At 28.4% G+C, this 22,069-nt stretch overlaps 1 protein-coding gene across 1 annotated transcript; it reads right to left on the bottom strand.

Annotated features, from left to right (window-relative positions):
* Nucleotides 1-2,190: 2,190 nt before the first annotated feature.
* Nucleotides 2,191-21,219, bottom strand: LOC103849941 (4-substituted benzoates-glutamate ligase GH3.12). The gene is made up of 3 exons (XM_009126649.3): nucleotides 7,693-21,219; nucleotides 7,491-7,592; nucleotides 2,191-5,198 (listed from the first exon to the last, which is right to left on the bottom strand). Exons 1-3 carry the CDS (start codon nucleotides 7,959-7,961, stop codon nucleotides 3,848-3,850), a joined length of 1,722 nt encoding a protein of 573 aa, XP_009124897.1. The 5' UTR covers nucleotides 7,962-21,219; the 3' UTR covers nucleotides 2,191-3,847.
* Nucleotides 21,220-22,069: the final 850 nt, after the last annotated feature.

Consider the following 22,069-nt stretch of genomic DNA (forward strand, 5'->3'; position numbering starts at 1 on the left):
TGGCTTCGATTTATGTTAATGTAATGTTTTATGATATATTTGTGTTAATATATTTGTTCAATTAGTATATATTTGATATATATATTTTATGTCTGTTTGAGTAATCCGTAAAAAATATATTCATAAAACTATCAATAGTAACATGTTTCATCATATAATTACTGTTAATATTTATTTTATAATATGTATTTATATATATTTTAGTACTCTACTATAAGAATTATATTTTTATGTATTTGGAGAGGGTTTTGAACAATTTTTTTTTTTTTTGCATTTGGATTAATATATAGTTGTATATATACGAATGAATATATATATATATATATATAATTATTTATTACATTAATAACTAAAACATAATTGATTAGTTATTTGAATTTTGAATTAATATAAATTAAATTCATTAGTTTAAAAAATAATAGATTAGTTAGTTAGTTCCTTAATTTTAGGTATAATGTATATTTAACAATTAAATTAGATATGAGTAGAATAATAGAAAATGTAATTAAATATAATTGTCCAACCTAGACTATTTGTAAGTAGATAAAAATTGCTTCTGTTTTAATAGTATTGATTTATAAGCCCATAACTGTATTTTGCTTCCAGCCTGATTTTTTTCTGGGCCGGGCCTGCGTACAATGATGCTCAGAATTGTTGCTTCGTCCCTAGAGAGACCAATATTGAAGCGTCTATTTCTTTCCATCCGTAAACCATAAATGGTACCATGCCAAAGTTGAATCAGAGCTCTAGAGGAAACAGGGGAGGGAAGCAGTAGGTAACCACCGGAATATTAAATCCCAGTCACGTGGAGTTGAGAGAAGTTTAACTTCAACAGAGCACAGCTCCAGAATGTGGAAGAGAAGGATAACCTGAAAAAAAAAATGGTCTCTTGATTCAGGTTGAGCCACACAGAGCAGACAAGTAGTTTCAACATCTAAACCTCATATTTGGAGACGATCCAGAGTGGGATTTCGATCAAGAACGAACAGCCAGACCGAAGTAGAGTGTTTCGGGACACTTCATTCAAACCAACGAAGCACAAGAAACCAGTGGTTTAGTAATTCTTGCTTCATTCCATTAAAACCCATATTAACATGACAAATTCATCCAAACAAACCAATACTTTCAAGACTAATAACCTCCAAAAGCCTCTGGTGCTTGCGGATGCTTGCATTTGTCAGGATGAACCATCATATATGAGTCTGATAAACATTCAACTGAGTCTTTTTCGAAAAAAATCTAATTCAAATCAGTCACAAAATTTTCAGTGTATTCTCAATTAGTGGCATAGTAACTAAAATCACCAGAAGAAACCATGAATTAGTAAAATTAAAATGTCTTCACAGTGTGACAAAACTGAAGAATACTTTTGTGTACTGCCGTTTAAAAATAGGTTAAGATGCTCAAACGGGTTCAGCTTGAAGCATGAGAGAATCCTACAAATTTGGAACTTTTAAGACATGATCATCAGAAACATGGCTGCAACAAGACGATGATACCGGTAACAATTCTAACAGTAAAGATAAGTCATTTACTATTATACATGGAAGATATATGAAAATTATCCACATCCATACCAGAAACTAATCATATTTGATCAGATCTACACGAGATCTCCTTAAGCTACGGTACTCTCAAGAGCTAAACATAGATGCTTGAAAATAATTAAAAACCATAGATGCTTGAAGTTGGAGCAATGGTATGACCCGCTAAATATCCCACAAATCTGAAACTCCGACCCAGATCCAACCAGCTAAACCAATCTCATTCAGCAACGGAGTCATCAAACGCCGCCACCACATCCACCACCACTCAACCACCGTCACTACAGAACCGCGCAGCTTCGATTGGAGGTCACGCGCTCGACGTTTGCAGCGAATTCATGCCGTCTCCTACCTTCACATCCTCTGATCCAACTTCCCTCAGGTGTGCTGCGTGCGGTTGCCACCATAACTTCTACCGCCGTTACCCAGACGATTCCTAACTCACTTCCGCCGTGGCTCCACCGTCTCTCCTTACATCTTCCACCACCGCTGAAACATAGTACCAGCCTCACACCATCAATTGATATACCTTGCTTCCCAGAACCTCAGAAGGCGGATCTAGGCGGAGTTTAAAACTATATAATTGTATTATTTTTATTTTTATTAATCTGTTTTGTTATACACTTTTAATAAGTAGTGTTTTAACATTTTTATTTTAGTGTTTTAACATTTAAATTTTAGTGTATTTTAAAACTATATAATTGTATTATTTTTATTTTTATTAATATTTTTTGTTTATTTTTAATTATTTTAATCTGTTTTGTTATGAACTTTTAATAAAAAAAAATAGTTCGTTTGATTAATTGTATATATATACTTCTTTGATAATTTTTTTAATTATAAAACTTATTTGCTGTCAATTTACTGACTCTAGTATTTTATTTGCTTAAAAATTATATGACGCTAACTTAAACCAAACATAATCTTGCGTATATAATTATAAATTACATACTTTTAAGAATAAAAATAATCAAAGAATAAGAATCTAATGTGAAAGTTTTACTAAGTTTAAATGAATGTAATTTTTGTTTATGAAAAAATATAAAAAATAATTCATTAACTTAATAATTTTGTATTAAGCAAATAAAATGTTAAGAGTCAATAAAGTGACATCAATGAAGTTTTATAATATTTGTTTTTATCAAATAAGTATATATCACACAATTAATCAAACAAATTACATAATTTTAATTAAAAGTTAGATTTTTATTAAAAGTTAAATTTTGCAAATTAGATTTTGTAAATTAGATTCTTACGCTTTAAAACATGGGCCAAAATCTAATTTAGGTAAATTACCCTTAGATACGTCACATTTTAATTGATAAAACGAGAGATTTAAACAGTCTCTGATATACACATCTTTTTTGGATGAATGGAATTAAACTTGTGATGTTAACTACATAACATCATAAAGTTGAGGGATGTTGTCATGCAAAATATATAGTTCGTGTAGCTAAGTACACATTTGTTTAGTTTGCATGGTTAGCCATGTGATGGTCCATACTTCATGTAGTCAGCAATCATTTTTTCCTATAAAAATTGAAGCTATAAGTCAATGTAAAGTCTATACTATTAAAACACAAGGTTTTTTTGAGGTCCTCTTACTGTTTTGCAAGTATTCACAAATGTGCTATTGAAATATATTTAAACATTAACAAATTAAATTGCTTACAACATCTTGACAAGATCTTTAGAATATTTAAACATAAAATATTCTTTAAATAATTAAATGTCAAATCTTCAATTTTGAAATATATTATTTTCAGCTATTTAAATTTTTGTCATAAAAATATAAATAATCGTAAAATCATATGAGTATGAAGTCTTATGTAATAGATATAGATAACCATATTAAAAGTACACTATATATATATGTTAATATCATTTAAATTTAACTATATACTATAGAAAATAGGTAAATATGATTGTTTTGATTTATTTATTGCAAAAAGATTAAAAATAAAAAGAGTGATTATTTTGATTTATATGTTTATATCAATTTAATTATATATGTAATAGTTACTTGCTTCTCAATTATTCAATATATATAATATTTTATATTATGTAAGATATGCAAAATATAGTGCACATAAAAAATTTGTATACCGAATGTTCATTTCTGCGCAAGAAGCGGATCTTAACCTAATGCGCAGATTTTAACCTAGTATGAACGAAAGCATGAGATTCATGTAAATCAACAATTCTGAATACAGAGTATTACAAGATCTTTCATACGACCTACAAATTATTTATTTCATAAAAATAACCATTTGAGATCAGGAATGCATATCGAATTCAAAGAACTATAAGTCAAGAGGAGGAGACTTTTCACTGTGGAATCGAGCAAGAACCTTATTTTCAAGAACTGCCGAGGCTTCTGAAGAGTTGATGCATAAGGGTGTCTTATATTGAGCTCTGGAACTACCTCGGGAGATGAAATAGTCCGTGAGAGAATTGAATGTTCCTTGTTCCACCACTCTTATCTCTAAAGCCCCAATTAATCCAGTTCTTCTCTTAAGTCTATAAGTGGAACCAAATGATTCCTCTAGTACATAACAACAACCCATTAATGTTTTTTCATCAAGAACAAGAACGTCATTAACCTCTTTACCTTTGAGTTCCCAGTAAAAAACATAGTGACCAGGAAAAGTAGAGATATCAGCAGAGCTTGTGAAGTCCATTAACATTAAATTTGAAGACTCGAGAACAAAGGTCGCACGAGCCAAAGCCTTTAAAATGTCATCTTCAGTTGTGGTCTCCGTTTCTACACTTAAAACCATATTCTTTCGACGTACGAATCTAAACTGAGGTGTGTTATTGTAAAATCCAGTCACCTCTAGAATATCACCAATAAGATATCTGTTTAGACCGAAACAAGTAGTGACCACAGGTTCATAGTAGCATCCTAACTTGACGTTCACAAGATCGACAATGCTGGTCATGTCTCCCTCATGGTCAACAGGTAGAAACTCGAAGTAAGAGGTGTTGGGCACAAACGTGTAGGACACATCTTGTGGTTTGCATAGAGGATCCACATTAAACCCAAATATACTTTCAGAAGACCCATATACTGTGGAAACTAGAGGAAGTTTGTTGCAATAAAAGTCTAATATTGGAATGTATTGAGCCATTTGTCCTGTAAGAACGCACTCAATACGTTTGGCTTTAGGCCAAAGTCGTGTGACTATACCTTCCCATGACTTGTGGCTGCATTCTTGTTCAATGAGATCAGCCAACTCGGGATTAGGTCCTCCAATAATAGCTGAAACAGAGCTTCTGCAACCCAGGTCGGTGATCCACTCGCTAACATGACCTAAACGAATATTACCACATAACTCCTTCCAGTTGCTTTCAAGAAAATCAATGGCTCGGACCAATGCATGAGCAAAAGTTGCACCAAATCTCACAACCTCGTCTCTTTGGGAAAGACCGCATAGAAGATGACAGTACAGACTTTGCTTGTTGTCCGGACACAATATGACTTGGTCGGGGCTTGTGTACTGAGACTTTGATGGTCGGTTTTTGAAATAATCGCTCTTGAAAAAACTTGTAAATGCTGCAGCAACGGGTAAGCCAGAGGGGGTTGTGGATTCGGGTTTAGTGTAATGAAACTCCATTGTCTTTCCTTGCTCGACACCGTTGTCACTGAAATGCCTTTAAACAAGAACGGGATGGATCTTAATATCTTAGTAGTGAAATTTAAGAAGACATACACAGTATATCTATTATGTATTAAGAACTACGAAGTAACATTATATTTTTGAAATATAAAAACTAAAAAATAAAAAAATAGTAGTAATTATTTAAAAAAAAACTATTTTAGTTTTATTAACACAGTCAGTTAAATCCTAAATCATAAACTCCAGATCCAAAACACCAAACACAACACTAACCCTAGATCTTTGGGTATATCCTAAACCCTTGGATAAACACTAAATCTCCGGAAATACCTAAACCCGAAATCCTAAACTCTAAACTCTATACTCTAAATCTTAAATCTTCGGGTTTACCCTAAACTTTTGGGTAAACCATAAACCTTTGGGTAAACTATAAATTTTTGGGAACATTTTAAACCCTCCGAAACACCTATTAGGGTTTATCCACCAAAGGTTTAGGATTTCTCCAAAGGTTTAGGGTTTAATGTTTAGAGTTTAAGATTTATGGTTAATGTTTTAACTGGCAATGTTAACAATATTAAAAAAATTCAGTAATTAATACTATTTTTATTTATTTTAATCTTGTTCTATTTTAAAAACATAATGTGATTTGACAATTTTTCATTGGTTTTTGAACTTAGAGGTTCACCTTAAGAGTGAACCCAAAAATTAATAATTCATTACATTTTGTTATATATGAAGTTTAGATTTATTTCGAAAAAATTATTTGAGATACAGGTAGGAAATATATTCTATTGAGAGTTTGAGCATATTTGTATTAAAACGACAAATTCAACGTTATTCAAACAAAAATTTTAAAAACTTCTTTTGAATTCAAGTGTTATTGAATTTGTTATTTGATAAAATACTTTGAAATTGAATGTTATTGAAAAAAAATACTCAAGTTGTGCATTTTATGATTTTTCTATTTATTTTAGAGTGTTTTATTGTAATTTATTAGTTTAAGAAAAAAAAATCTTTGATACAAGTTTCCAGGGTGGTTTAACTAAAATAATTTTAAATTACTAATTCATCTAAAATCACCTAATAAAAATTAAATGACTTCAAATTATCATTTCAATAAATCTCCCTAAGGAACTACCAGTAGGATTTTTCATATATATATATATATATATATATATATATATATATATATTAGCTTTGTTTTTATAGTATTTTCAAATTAGCTTTAGTTTAAAACTAGATTTAAATGATCCATTTCCATGGAAAGTAATAACTCCAAAATTCATATTAAAACAAATCTTAATTCATATACTATTTGAAAGTTTGAAAAATTATTTAAATCTTAACTTTGGTTTGATTCCATGTTTTAATTGTTGATAAGCTCAGACAGTGCCGTGCCTAGGTGTTTGGGGGCCTAAGGCTAGAGTAAAAAAGTTTTCATAATTAGTAATAAATATCTATTACATAAAACTTTACAAAAAATTATGTATTTAATATTTATAGGTTCATATGAAAAAGTGAACATATTATTTCTTAAAAGAATACAAAATACATAGTTTATTAAACCAAAAATGCAACAAATTATCTATGAGGGTTTTATAATTGTTTAATTAAATATGTGCTTATTTTGATATGTTAAATGGCAAGCTTATAAATGTATTACTACAATAATAAAAATAAAATCATACAAGCTAAAAATTTATAGTTTAGAGTGTAAAAATTAAATAAATAAAGTAATAGTTTTATGAAGATAGATGATAAATTAAATCTAAAAATTTAAAATAGAATAAAATAAGTCTAAATAGCATAAATAAATTATTGTTTAAATCCAAAACTAAGAGAAATTTATATATACAATATAACCAATTTAAAGTGGAATTAAAATGGGGGCCCTAAAATGTGTTATACAAGTTGGGGTCTAAGGCGGTTGCCTTTCTCATAACAAGGTAAGCACGCCTCTGAGCTCAGATCAATTTTGGTTTGAAATGTTTTTATTTTAAAAATCAGATTCAGTCCAGATCAATTTTCATTATATAATAATTTATTAAATTATTTTTAATGTTTTTGTTCTTGGATATTGTAAAAGAAGTGAAACCTGATAAACATTATTTGGAGTTTACTTTCAGATAATTTCTAGTCACAAAAAAAAAACAGAATGATTTATTTAATATTATAGTTATGATTATATGACAGCAATTTGTTAATATATATGTATATATATATACATACTTCAAATATAAAAGAATCCATTATACTAACAGAGATCTGAATCAATTTGTAGGGTTATCAAATCAAGCTATTATAATTTTGTATAGATGGAATTTACTTGGACATAACAAGAGAGCGTAGAGCCAATACGTATCCCAGCTGCTCAATGGCCTCATCGTTCACAGGAAATATCTTTTGTTTCCCTCCTGAAGTTCCAGAGCTATACACAACAAAATTCCACAATAGTTATAGATCACAGTGGTATATATATAAGTAGTAGCAACTATCACTTTCAAGATCATCATGATGGTAGTATGTACCTTCGGAAGAATCTAGTAACGGGTCCACCTGAAATTAAATCTGAAGGCTCTCCATTCGCAACACGTTCAATGTAAGGCTTAACATCTTCATAGTTCGCCAACGGTACGTTTTTCTTGAATAGTTCTTTATCATTGCTTCCATGGAGAAACCGTCTGAGGTATTCTGTGTTGCTGTTAAGTCTAAGTATCTTCTCCAATAAATCATCTTGTATCTGCTCTGCATTTAACGTTAACTCCTCCAGACTACTGAGCTCTACGATTGAACTCATATTTTTTGGTTTTTATCTATAATTCACTTTAAGTAAGGGGGTCTTTTAAGTTTTAAATCTTTGTCAAACAAGGGGAGGGGTATTTATATTGCAGTTATACACCAGACAAAAGTCTCGCAGGCTCTTAAAAACAAAAAATTAATTTCACATGCTCTTAATGAATCTATCGTACTCTTCATTTAATCTATACTAAAAAGAAATGAGATTAAAGTCAACTATGCCATTATTTCATCTAACCAATCATGTGATTTCGTCTTATTTCTTTCACTCGTCCCTCTTCTTTCCTCTCCTCTCCTATTCGGTATGTTCTGTCTCTCTTTTCCCGAGCACCATTGTTTCTGGCTTGTTTTACATTTGATTCACCAGCACTACATTAAGCAATTTTGACGAATTATAAGTATACATTCATACCCACACACTATAACTACATTACGCAACATTACATTAAGCATTACATGTTCTTCAATTGATATAACTTGGCATATCTTTGTATAACTTGGTATAACTGGTATAACTAAGTATTAGTTGAGCCGTACAACTTGGATAACTAGATTAATAAAAATGTAGAAGCAAATGAAATGAAATTATGATATTACAAAACTTATATATTTCATCAAATTAAGCATTTTATTAGATGGTTAGATGAAAAATGATTATACGAAACTAAATATAAATAACACTACATGTGTGCCCAACACTACATGTTTCCCGATTTATTCAATTTGTACCCAATACTAATAGTATAATTTTGTATAACTTGGCACAACTATATTGGTACAGTTGGTATAACTTAGTATTAGCTGAACCGTAAAACCATAAAACTTTTATAACTTGATTAGTAAAACTTGTAGAAGAACAATAAAATGAAATGAAATTGTTGTATTACAAAACTTATATATTTCATAAAATTAAGTATTTTATTAGATGGTTAGATGAGAATTGATTATAAGAAACTGAATATAAGTTTACAATAAAACTAAGAAAAATAAGAAACTAAAACTTCGAATTTTTTTCTTTTTCTTTTTTAAATTCCAGCCCAGTTTTACCTCCCATTTTCAAAACATCCCAAACTCATGTCATTCTGTTGTCAAGTATAAAAACCATTTTCATGGTTTTCCCATTACTACAATCCTTTCAATCTCATTGAAGCATGGAGAAGCCATTCTTTGTGAAAACAAGCTCATTTGATGAATTGTGACGAAGCTGAGTTCCATTGCAATAAGTTTTAATAAGTGATATCATTTTTTTTCTTCTTGTATAAAGTTGCATAAGTCTCTTGTTTGTTTGTTTGTTAGGTTTTTTGTTTTTGTATGTTTTTTGTTAAAACAATGATTAAGTAATATTGCCAATTTTAACTATTTTGATTGTTTATATTAAGGAACTACAAATTTCCAAAGTTTTACTTTGTTAGCAATCACAAAATCAAAGTTTAACAAAAGACATCAAGAATTAATATACGATCCATCATGTCCTCGTCATATACAATAGAAGTCCTGTACAATCCAAATTAGTTGAAGTTTTAATGAACTGTCCAAAGTTTTGTAGTTATACCAAGTCTAACTAAGTTATACATTTTGGGTGCATTTTTTCCCCTTTTTTATGGGTAATTCGTGTTATATTATTGGATTCGACTAGTCTCTAGGTGGAAGATTATAGACTAGTCTCTAGGTGGAAGATTATCCTTTTGGTGATGAAAGAATGAAATGATATCGGTTAAATTGAAGATTGATGTAGCTTCCACCATTGTTTAAAAGAAATCGATTTAGGAAGATTGACCCGATGAATATCTAAGTGGATTAGGTGGTCCGCCTGAATTGTAATTCTTTAAATTATATTTTGGTTTTGTGGTATTTTAGTTTTTCGGAATTCAATAAAAAAAATTATATTCGAAAATGAAAAGAGAGCATATGAAATTATTTTTTGTGTGGAAAAGGACATAAGCGGACAAAAAGATGGGCCCATTAGGTTTGGTTTTGTTTGTGTAGACGCTTACACATGTCACAACTAAGAAATACGTGTCAACGGATCAGTAACGTATAATGCTGTGAAATACAGCAATTTATTTATATCTCACAACGTCATAACTTATTTAAGAGAATGGCGAAAACTTTAATGCAGTAGTAATTTGACTAAAAAATTTAGTAATATTTTATACTAAAAATTTTGAATTTAGACTTCTGAAAAATGTGAAATATATAAATTAATAAAAAATACTTACTACAAATTTTTGGATAAGGTAAGTCAGATGTAAATTCTCATTAAACAAAAACTCATTAATTATAAATAAATAATATATTTATCTTGTTTAAAATTAGTTCTAAGCGTCACCATTGAAAAAAATAATTATGAAATTAGTTTGAAAGTAATTACTACAGAGGGGAAGAGGGTTAAGTAATTGCATAAAATACATGTTTTATTATATTTTTTGTCGACATGTTTAATTATATTAGATTTATACATATTTTTTGGTGTGAGTCTGTGAGATTATACTTGAAAATTTTATGTCTAACAAAATAAAATTTATAGACCCAAAAAAGGAGCGTCAGGGAAGTAGAAAACCACAAGAAAAACTTCACATCCAAACACATATTTACATGAAATAAATTATACGGTAAAAACACCATAATTATAATTAATTTCAATTCCGAAAGACTAAATTTTGATTAAAAGAGTATTAAATCATTTTTGTACATAAATGATCAAATGTACAATTTAAAACAAATTAAATTTTGATCCGAACTTCCAAAATTTAGAATTATTTTTATTTAAAATGTTGATTTAATAAAAATTATAACTGCAGCTATAATTTATGCATTTTAACTTTTTTTATAATTTTGTTTAAATTTGTGTTATTTTATTTAGTTTTAAAGTTAGGTTTAGAATTTTTTTATAAACTCAATGTGACATTTTGATTTCTGTTATACACCTGAAAAACTTAAGAAAATTGATTTGACTACATATGTTAATAAAACTTATGTTTTGGTATACATCTTGTTAAAACTTCAGAGTTAAAAGTGTTTAATCTGGAATAGTAGAAATATGAATGATTTATCGGAAAGTTATTCGCGATATCGTGAGAGTGTGGTCAAATTAGGGAGAAATGTCATGTAGTGATTGTAGAGTAAGTAAACAAGACTAACGAGCCTCCAAAAAATTAAAGCACCGTCGTCGCATAGAATATGGATGGTGCATTAGCCGTGGGAAGTTGGAGCGTTACACTTTAGTTTTAATTTATTATTATTTTTTAAATCATTATATATATAGCTTTTCCTAATTTAAATATTTTAAACTATATAAATAAAATTTGGATATCAATATTAACTTTGTGAAATAAAGCGAAAACCTTAATTTTGAATATTAGTGTATTCATATTTTATATTTTGAGGAGTAATACTTTTACAATTACAAAAATATATAGTTTTTCTGTTAACTATCATGTACTATATATACTATAGTGTAAAATCATAATTTAAAAAAAAATACTTTTAGCAAATTAATCATTGTAAGTTTAATATGCATTTCGTTAATTTATAATATTTTTTTGTATTACGGAATAACATACATTCATATAAAATTTTATTTTTATTATAATATTATATAGTCAAATTAAAATTTTATATAAAGATAACTATACAACATTAAAATCGGATAATTCGTTTTTTGGTGTGTCTCGTATTTTCTTTAGTTTATTTGTACAAATCAAAATTGAAACAGAATAACACATCTTTTAACATGTCTTGCATTAGTTAAATTTTTTTAAAATATTTTTTACTATAAATTATTTAATGTGTTTGTTAAAACTGTCTCATATTTGATTAATAAATTGCATGGATGATAGAAACTTTTTTTTTTACAGCAAGCATTTACAGACTCATGTTGACTCTGTAAACCAAATTGGTAACTCCGCATCCATGTAAACGACGAATGACGTTTGTTTCTTAGCACTGGGTGCTAAGCTATCCGCCCGTGGATGATAAAAACTATAACAGTTAAATATCAAGTGTAACATGTTTCAATTAATTTAATAGTTTAATTTTTGTCATGTAAGTATATATTTATTTATCAAAATTGTATTAAAAATCATAATTATAGTCAACAACCAGTAATTTAACATTTATTTTTTATATTTTATAAATTATAGGATTTTAAATATTGGAGTTTTTGTTATTTTATGCATATTTATTTAAATATATTAATTATTGACTTTAATATTTAATGATTCTATAAATATATATACATAATTTTATAAATTTTCTATTGTATATATAAGTCGAAATTAATTTAATATTAATTTATAATAATAATTTAGCAATAATTACGAAATTATTTAAATATTTATAAATTTTGAGACTTTAAAAAAACTGTATATTCATGAATGATATAATAAGATTTTATTAGTTTGTAATAAATTTTGTATGAAGTCTTTTTATTTCTTTTTTTTAGAAATATTTAAATAATTAATTGAATAATCTAGTTGTTAAGAGACATTTAAATTGTATAGTTAGTATAAGGGTCTAAATTTAACAATGATACACAGAAGACTAAGGTTATGTTCAATTAGTATTTCTATTTTAACAGTATAGATAAATATTATATTGAAAAAATGGAAATATTAAATATAATTTTGAATTATAAAAATATATTTTTTGAGCTATAAAAGGAATGAAAGATAGATGGCGGAGACATCAACTTTTAGACATACACATTTAGCTTATTTCAATATTGAAATATTATCTTGATTCTTCAAATAAAACTTCAAAATCATTAGCACTATAATCCATTCACTCCCATTTCTTTTTCTTGTTTTACACTTTCTATATTATCCCTTTGAAATTTGTATTATTCGAAACAATCATAACTCTTATATTATTTATTTTATTAACATTAACAACACAATTTTTTTTATAACTCAAGAACAAATTTCAGTCCTAAACAGATCTAAACTAATCTTTTGGAGGCGTGTGGTCCACGCTACAACATTGTTCAGAAACAATCATGAAATAATTCGAATTCGCAATATATAGATGCAGGAAAGAGTCTGCCCTTACTATTAGACCACGGACTTAACAACACGGCTACAACATTTTTAGAATATATGCTCTTTAAAAGGAAATTTTTGTATGTAGGAAATTTTTGCATTTCCGAATATTTCTAGTGTATTAAATTTATCTATTTAATCTAATCTTTACATGCTTTGACTACTATTGGTAGAATTAACATTAGGAATAATCAAGCTTTTATTCGTTTTAAAAATTTCAGTGAAAATTTATAAGATATGAATTATCAACACATATTATAAATATTTAATACTAGCATGCATATTAAAAACTAAACTAAACTAAACAATACAGCGAAAGTGACATTGACAAGAAACCGAGGCCGTAAAACTAATCTAGTTGCCAGCAGTGGAGCGGGCAAAAATTTAAAGCGAACTAAAATGGTCGGAGAAAAGGAAATGGTTACCACGAGCTACTGAAAGAGAGGTGGACTTAAACTTAATTGCTACAATTTCTTCAGCTTCCGCTACTCATTTTTTTTTGTAAACGTTGTTAAAAATTGAAATTTGATATAATTATCATTTTATCAAAAAAAATCATGCACATTAAAATATGTTTCATACAATTGATTAATCATAATTACTTAATAAAGAACAAATGATTAGGAAAAAAGAACAACAATTAAGGTTTTCATAACTAGACAAAATACAGAGCATTGAGAGGGATGGGTAAAAGACAGTGTTGGCTGGTGAAGATTGAAAAGACGGTATCATGAAGTTTCACGTGTAAACGACAGCTTTTTTCTAATTTTTTTTTATAGTAAGACAGCTAACCAAAACAAATTTCAAATGAACGCTATCTTTGTGATGGAAACCTACCTCCATTCGTGTTCGTCATCCAGAAAAAAACAAAACGTGGAGAATTAGTATACAAGGCCGCACCTACCAACTTTTTGGTAATCCGAATCGTCTAGATTCAAAGATCCGACTAGTCCTAGAAACCGAGAGACAAATTATGTAAAATATTTCATATTCCTACACATACATAACTTATCAGGATGGTAGATGTTAAACACTCCGTGTTTAGCATCTCTCTAAACCGTCGTATTACTCGACCATGTCTGTGTAGACGTACTAGCTACTATTTTAGATAAGGATAAACTCAAGTCTTTGTATTATTGGATCGAACTATTTTCAAAATGCAATTTTGGTTGTTTTGGCTTTCTATGTTTTCCATATATTACCATTAAATGATAGAAAATATTGTCGTGACTTACTGACTTTGGGTAAGTTTATGAGTTAAATAACCCATTTGAGTCACTCATCTATATTAGTGCATGTTGAACCTAACATATATACGACCGATTACATATTCTATTGTTCTAAATTATTATTATTATTTTATTAAATAATGAAATAATTAAAAAGAAATTGTAAGGAATATTCTGTTTGCTTTACAACATATATAATGGGGGTTACTGGCTGAGATTTATCTCTCTAATTTAGTTTTATTTATTTTTAAATCACTACATTTTATCAATCATGTTGTAGTTTTATTTTTAAAATAAAGCTTACATCAAGTTTCTATTAATTTTTACCAATCATGGTTTAACTTTATTTTTAAAGCTACAACAAGAACAATTTTTTTTCTTATGTATTTTAGGTAAAAAACATATATCTTTCTTTTATAGGCTGTAGAATCTGTAAAATGAAAAGACTTTCCAAATATCAAATAAATTAGATAATCATGATAAAAACATCTATAAATATTTTAATTTAAGTTTGGGTGTTTTTAAAATTATTAAAATATTTTAAATAACATAAATAATATTTACGTATCACATTTTAAATAAGGTTAAACTTATAGCAAAAATAATATAAATTATTTTAATTGATAAAAAAATAATCATTTTATATATACATCACATATTTCACATCTTTTATTTTAAAATATCTACAGTCTATAGCTTACAACTACAATAAATTTAACTACAATAAAAATCTCTTCAAAAAAGTTTACATTACAATTTTACAGCTACAGTCGAACCAATCATTACCAATATAGGTACTCTTTTTTTGGGTGAATATATGTATCTTTGACATGTAGAATCACAATAAACGGTAAGCATTACAACTAGAGCTAAACTTTTACTGCTAAATTCTTACAGCCACATTTAAACCAATCATCATCACCAATATATGTACTCTTTTTGGGTGAATATATGTATCTTTGACATGCATAATCACAATAAACAGCAAGCATTACTGAAAATTCCTATAATTTTATCTTTACTAATATACATAAATAATATTCTTAAAATATTAATTAATTTTTTGTTCTAATCACCGAATCGAAGAGATTTACACATTTTATTGATTTATGATTCAGTATACATTTTATTGATTTATGATTCAGTTTATACATTTATATATAATAATTATCAATATAATGTAATACATTTACCACAATAGTAATGCATGGTCAGGTTACAAAGACCAGATCAAATAACCAACTCAATTTTGAGAAGTATAATAATTTTTTGATGTCAAAAAAGCAATGCATGGTATTTGAATAAGAGTTTATAAAATAGTTTAGTTAATAGTGGTGATATACTTGTCTTTTTATATACTAAACTTAATGTACCTATAAAAATGATTATCATTTAATAGTAAATTTGAAAAATAAAATGAAATAAAAATGTAAAGGTAGAATTTTTCCTTGAAGTTTTATGTAACATTTGCTTTCATCACAAGATCCGCTGTAACACACTGGTTAAAATTCTTCAAAGGAAATTTCTGGGTCAATTTCGATCAATCGGGTCTTCCTATCATTCGTAGACAAACTTTCAGAAAATTATTCGATTGGATCTCGATCTGCCGAATACTCCAGATTATATATATAGAAAAAGTATATCTTGTGTAGTTTTTGTTTGCCATCAACTTAAACATACTTGGTTAAGATCATGTTAACCAAACTGGGGACTCTATGTTTATGTGAACAAGATAGGACGGTTGATTCCGAGAACCGTGTGCAAAACTATCCATCTCTGTGTTGTGAGTCCGGGGGATGTGTATGATTTCAAACGTGTTGAAACCTTCCTTCAGTCTTTGTATGTCATCCAAATACGTCACAAAAACGGGCGATTCTTCTAGTTCTGAAATCATTTTTACCAATTGAGACCAATATGTTGCAAAAGTAACTTAAAATTATCTGAGAGTTTTGTCTGAGAGTTGTCATACATTCCATCACCCATGTGAAGGCTTCTAATTCCACATGCAAGGGTGAGAGACTGGCTCTGGTATTTCTTGCCACATCAAACCTTCAAAGCCTTCTAATGTTATATACCAGCATTGACCAAAGAATAAATCCTTGTCTTTCACGGATTTATCCGTAAAACACCATCTTCCTACCCTCTGTATTGTGATTTGCGCAATATGATATATTGTGTTTTTGGCACATTATATGTATGTCTTACTAATAGTTTTCAAGGTTTTATTGAGTCTTTTTAGTTCCTTTGAGTCATTACATGTCTGGAGTTGCATTGGATGGGAGATGGACCAGCTGGAGGAAAACCGGAGAAAAAGAGTGTGATTTGGAGTCTTTCGCGCAGAACAGTCGAGCGGAGCAGCCTGAGTGCCTGCTCCAGCGACAGAGATTTAAAAGGAAGTTTCTAAATATTTCGGGATTTGCCCTAGTTTTCATATTTTTCCCTCTAGCCGTCTGTGGCCCCTATATATAGTCTTCTTTTATTTAATTTATGACCTACCTTAGTTTTTACGCAAGAAAGATCTGAGAGAGCTTTGTGATTTTAGCAATTGCTACTTGTAAGGGAGAATGTCTAATCTATTTCCTAGAGAAGATTATCCTGAACCATCTGATTTCTATTATCTATTATATGCAGTAATTCAGAAATCATGCTTCTCTGTTCTTGTGTTATGTCTGAGTAGTCACCGAGTTAGTTTAGGGTTCTAGGGTTTGGATTCGCGAGCTGAAGTATAAATAAGTCATCTTAAGATTGTCTACATTCATATCTGTTCTTATTGCTCGCATTGAACTGATCACTTAGTGCATGAGTTAGGTTAATCAATTTAGCTAACCGTTGGTTGATAACTTGATATGATTTGAATGAGCTTTGACTCCCTAGTCAGCGAGAGTAGATATTATGGTGTATTGGAAACATATCGGACTTGATCTCTAAAGCTTGCTATCGCGTCTTGATCCAAACGAGAGTTTAGGTGTCAAGACCGATCTACAAAGGAAACAACACCACGACAGTGGGTTGTTTCAACCTGAGTGATCCGAGTTTAGACTCGTTTAAACTGGACTTGAATAATTGTTTGGTTTGCGATTTCCTTACCTGAAGAAGAAACTTTAGACTAGCGCCTTTAATCAATTCGAAAACAACCTCACCTTGTTAACTTGTTATTTACGTTACCTTACTATTTTAGAAACCCCAGTTTTGTTTTAGCTTAATTCTGATCCCATAAAGATAAAGTGTGAACTGGTCCTCTGGAATTGAATCTAAAGATATTACAACTACACTGTTAACTTGGCAGTAGGCAAAGATCCAATTTTAGTGTATCAAGTTTTGGCGCCGTTCTTTTTTACCTTTATTTTTTGGTTATTTATTTAGTCTAAAACTTCTATTTTGGTACATATAGTTTTGTGTAAAATATTTGGGCTGATCATTGGTTGTCCATATCCAAATATAAATGGATTTATTCTGATTACATCTATGTTTTTATATGGGCTTTAATTGGTCAAGAATTATAAACCAATTGATCTATGCACGTTAATGGATTTAGTTTATTGTAGATGTAGTCAGCCCAATACACAAAAAGTTAGGGTTTTGTCATTTGAGGAGAAAATTTTGTTTCGTAGTTTTCTCTAATTTTCTTCCAAAATCTCTCCTTTAACTACTCATTTGGTGATTTCCTTCATCGTTCGTATCTTCATATGTTGATCTCTCGACTGTCTTTGTCGACTCGTCGATCTCTCCAAAACTTTTCGATTTATCTTCCTCTTCTCTCAACATCGATTGGTTTTACTTGTTTTCTCATATATCATTGATTTTGAGAGACATGCAGAGGATCCGAAGGGTTTTACTTGTTTGTGATCTGATAGGTTTTACTTGTTTGCGATTTGATATGTTGATTTGTTTTACTTGTTTAGATGGGTTTACTTGTTTGAGATTAGAGATGTTGATTTGTTTTGCTTGTTTTGATTTGTTTACATTGAGTTAGATGGATTTCATTGTTTGCTTGCTACATGTTTCATAAATGTTTCACTGCTACAGGTTTTCCTTGTTTACTTGTTTGCTTGTTCGTATTCTTGTTTGATTGCTATGGGTTTCATTGTTTGTTTGTTCATATACTTGTTTGCTTGTTCGTATTCTTGTTTGATTGCTATGGGTTTCATTGTTTGTTTGTTCACATACTTGTTTGCTTATTCATTTTCTTATTTGTTTTCTTCGAGTTTCATTGTTTGCTACATGTTTTACTTGTTTGCTTGTTCATATTCTTGTTTGCAATTTGATATGTTGATTCGTATTACTTGTTTGCGATTTGATATGTTGATTTGTTTTACTTGTTTGCATTTTGATTGGTTTGTTATTTTGAGATGCTTATTCATTTACTTGTATGAGTTAGATGGTTTCATTGTTTGCGATTTAAGATGTTGATTCATTTGCTTGTTTGAGATGTTGATTCGTTTACTTGTTTGAGTTAGAAGGGTTTCATTGGTTGCTTACTACGAATTTCATTGTTTGTTTAAAAGCACAAACAATATCAAAGTTTACGATTTTTTTGTCTGAATGTCTCACTAATAGTAAGGCGGGTTCAGATATATAGATAGATATCACATGATGATCAGAGCTAATTAAAGTTACAAGTCCAACTTTATATGGTTTGATTGGTTATTAGTAGAGTAACTCAGGAAGATAAAAAAAAATAGAGAAAATAGAAAAGGAAAAAGTGAACTTTAGCGCAATATTTTATTTACACAACGAAAAAGAAAAAGCACAACTAATTTTTTCCTTCTCGACTATTGTCAACGAAAAAGTAAAGTATATATATTTTTATTTGACTGGTGAAATAATGCCAGAAATTAGAGTAAATATGTTTACCTTTAAAATATATTGCTATATCTAACAAACAATCACAACCATAATAAACATAAGAACAACATTATCAATTTATCGGTACATACGAAAGCAATATCTCTAACAACTAATAATAATATTTTATATTAAATTTATTATGTAGTTGTTTTACTTTTTAGTATGAACCAGTTATAAATTAACATTTGTCAAAAACAATATCTCGCAAGTTATCAAAAGTTTTTTTTTATTAGAATTGGTTCTGACACAATTCATCTATTGTTTTTTCTCGGTTTTTTTTAGCTCTGATATTTACAGATCCACGTTGGAGGTGATCTAAGACCATGTGCAATGGGGCTGTTGAATTTTTAATTCAACAGTTGAATTCCCACAATGAACATGTTGAAAAAGTTAAAATGTTTATGTGGATTCAACTGAGTTGAAACTTTTCAACATGTTAAAACACAAAACATGAGACCCACAAGTGACATATTCCAAATTAGTCAATGAGAAAGAAGAGAGAGAATGATATATTTGATATTTTTATCCTCCTAATTGTTTGTGATTAGTATTTATACAAATAGATTGATTTAATTTATTTTATTTTATATAAAAATTATTTTTCTTATTCTACAACTAGAAACTTGTTTTGATTAATTTGGTTAAAAATATATATAATACATAATTCTACTACTTTTTAGTAAACTAGTTTTAATTTTTATTACATGCAAAAATATAAAACAAGAAAAAAAACATTTTAAAAGTTAATTCTTTTAATTTGATTTTTTTTTTAAATATTTCTGTTAATATTTAGATATTTTTTATAAAAGTTAAATGTAGATATACAAGTATATAAAATAAAATTGTAGGGTATGTAGTTGAATTTTATTAAACAAAAATATTGTAAGGGTTAAAAATGAATTGAGTGTTGAATAATGAAGTGGAAGAAAGGGAAGATGACATGGATAGTTAAAATGAGAATTGAAGGTGTTGAATTTACAAAACCATTGTCCATGGTCTAAAGATCAAAAAAGTTTGGGATTTTCATGATTTTAGTATTGGTCCACGTCGTCAATGTTCTTTAGACTATTAAGATTGTGATATAATAACACCAAATGGGCTTTAGTAAGTTCAGTTCAAAAGGTTCTTTTGTTCATTTGTTTTGCTGTCTAGTTTTTTTTTGTGTTTTGACTCGATCTAGTTTTCTGTCCGATTCACAGTAGGGTTAGATACGAATACTCATTACTTGTCTTATACCCGCTACTTGACCCGTACTCACTTCGTTTTTTCAAATATTCGTCGTTGTCAAATCAAGTATCAAGTCGTTGAGTTTTGCTTCTTGCAAGTACAAGGCAAGTAACAAATATCACATAAAAAGTTACGACTCGCCTTGATATTATTCATTACTTGTTTTACGATTAAAAAATAATAAATAAACCATAAAAATTAAATCCCTAAACAAATATTTTTTTGTTGTAAAAAGTAAACAATATTTTTTTTTATCGAATTTCATCTTTTTTTTTTATATTAAGTTCAAATATTTTATTTAAAATAACTCTCGTGTTTTTACCAAATCGAATAAATAAAATAAACTTTCCTCGTAAAATATTATCTATCAAGTCATTTTTAGAAAGTTGGAAATATATCCAGCTAATTGATAAATACTTGTAAGTAACAAGTAATTGAATAAAGTAAGTAACTTGCAAAGTAATATATTTTTAGACAAGTACACAAAATAACAAATATTCGTTTCTGATTCTGACAAGTTAAGTACAAGTCTAAAATTTTCTAATTCACAGGACAAGTATATCCGTTGACTCATCGTTCTGTAGAAAAGCGGGTTTGTGAAAATTACGTACGTTATTTTATCAAATGACTGGACTTATTCAACTGACCATGCGTTGTGATTAGAAAAAGAAAATAGTAAGAAAAAGAAATGTTTTCTTGTCTCCATCGTGACTGGATTCTCTGCGTATTTGTGGAAAGTATGCAACCTTTGTCGCTAAATCCTTACTAATAAAAGGGACCTTTTGAGGCTCCATAGAGCGTCCACATCAGCGAAAAAAAATTCTCCCGAAAGATGACACGTGGCATAAAATATAGTTTTACATTTTAATATTACTAATTTTTAAAAATTATAAATAATATGAAACATAGAGCATAAAAAATGGAAAAACTACATTGAACATATGTAAAATTACTATTTTTCACTTTAAAAAAAAGACGGCTTAATTCCATAATGTAATATTACCATTTTACATTTTTATTTTAAAAAAAATAATATGTAAACATACAACATAAAAATGGAAAAACTACATTAAACATATGTAAGATTACCATTTTTCACTAAAAAAAGACGGTTTATCTCCATAATGTAACATTACTATTTTGTAAAAAAAAACATTATATATAATTTCGAAAATAATAAATAATATGTAAACATACAACATAAAAAATGGAAATACTACATTAAACATATGTAAGATTACCATTTTACATTTAAAAATAACAATAAAATGTAAACATACAACATAAAAAAATGGAAAAACTACATTAAACATATGTAAGATTACCATTTTTCACTAAAAAAAACGGCTTATCTCCATAATGTAAAATTTCTATTTTATATAAATAGAGCATAATGTTATTTTATATAATTTCTATTTTTAAAAATTATAAATAATATGAAACATAGAGCATAAAAAATGGAAAAACTACATTGAACATATGTAAAATTACTATTTTTCACTTTAAAAAAAAGACGGCTTAATTCCATAATGTAATATTACCATTTTACATTTTTATTTTTTAAAAAAATAATATGTAAACATACAACATAAAAATGGAAAAACTACATTAAACATATGTAAGATTACCATTTTTCACTAAAAAAGACGGTTTATCTCCATAATGTAACATTACTATTTTGTAAAAAAAAAACATTATATATAATTTCGAAAATAATAAATAATATGTAAACATACAACATAAAAAATGGAAATACTACATTAAAC

Source organism: Brassica rapa, chromosome A05 (genome assembly GCF_000309985.2).
Source record: "Brassica rapa cultivar Chiifu-401-42 chromosome A05, CAAS_Brap_v3.01, whole genome shotgun sequence".
Classification (NCBI taxonomy): Eukaryota; Viridiplantae; Streptophyta; class Magnoliopsida; order Brassicales; family Brassicaceae; genus Brassica; species Brassica rapa.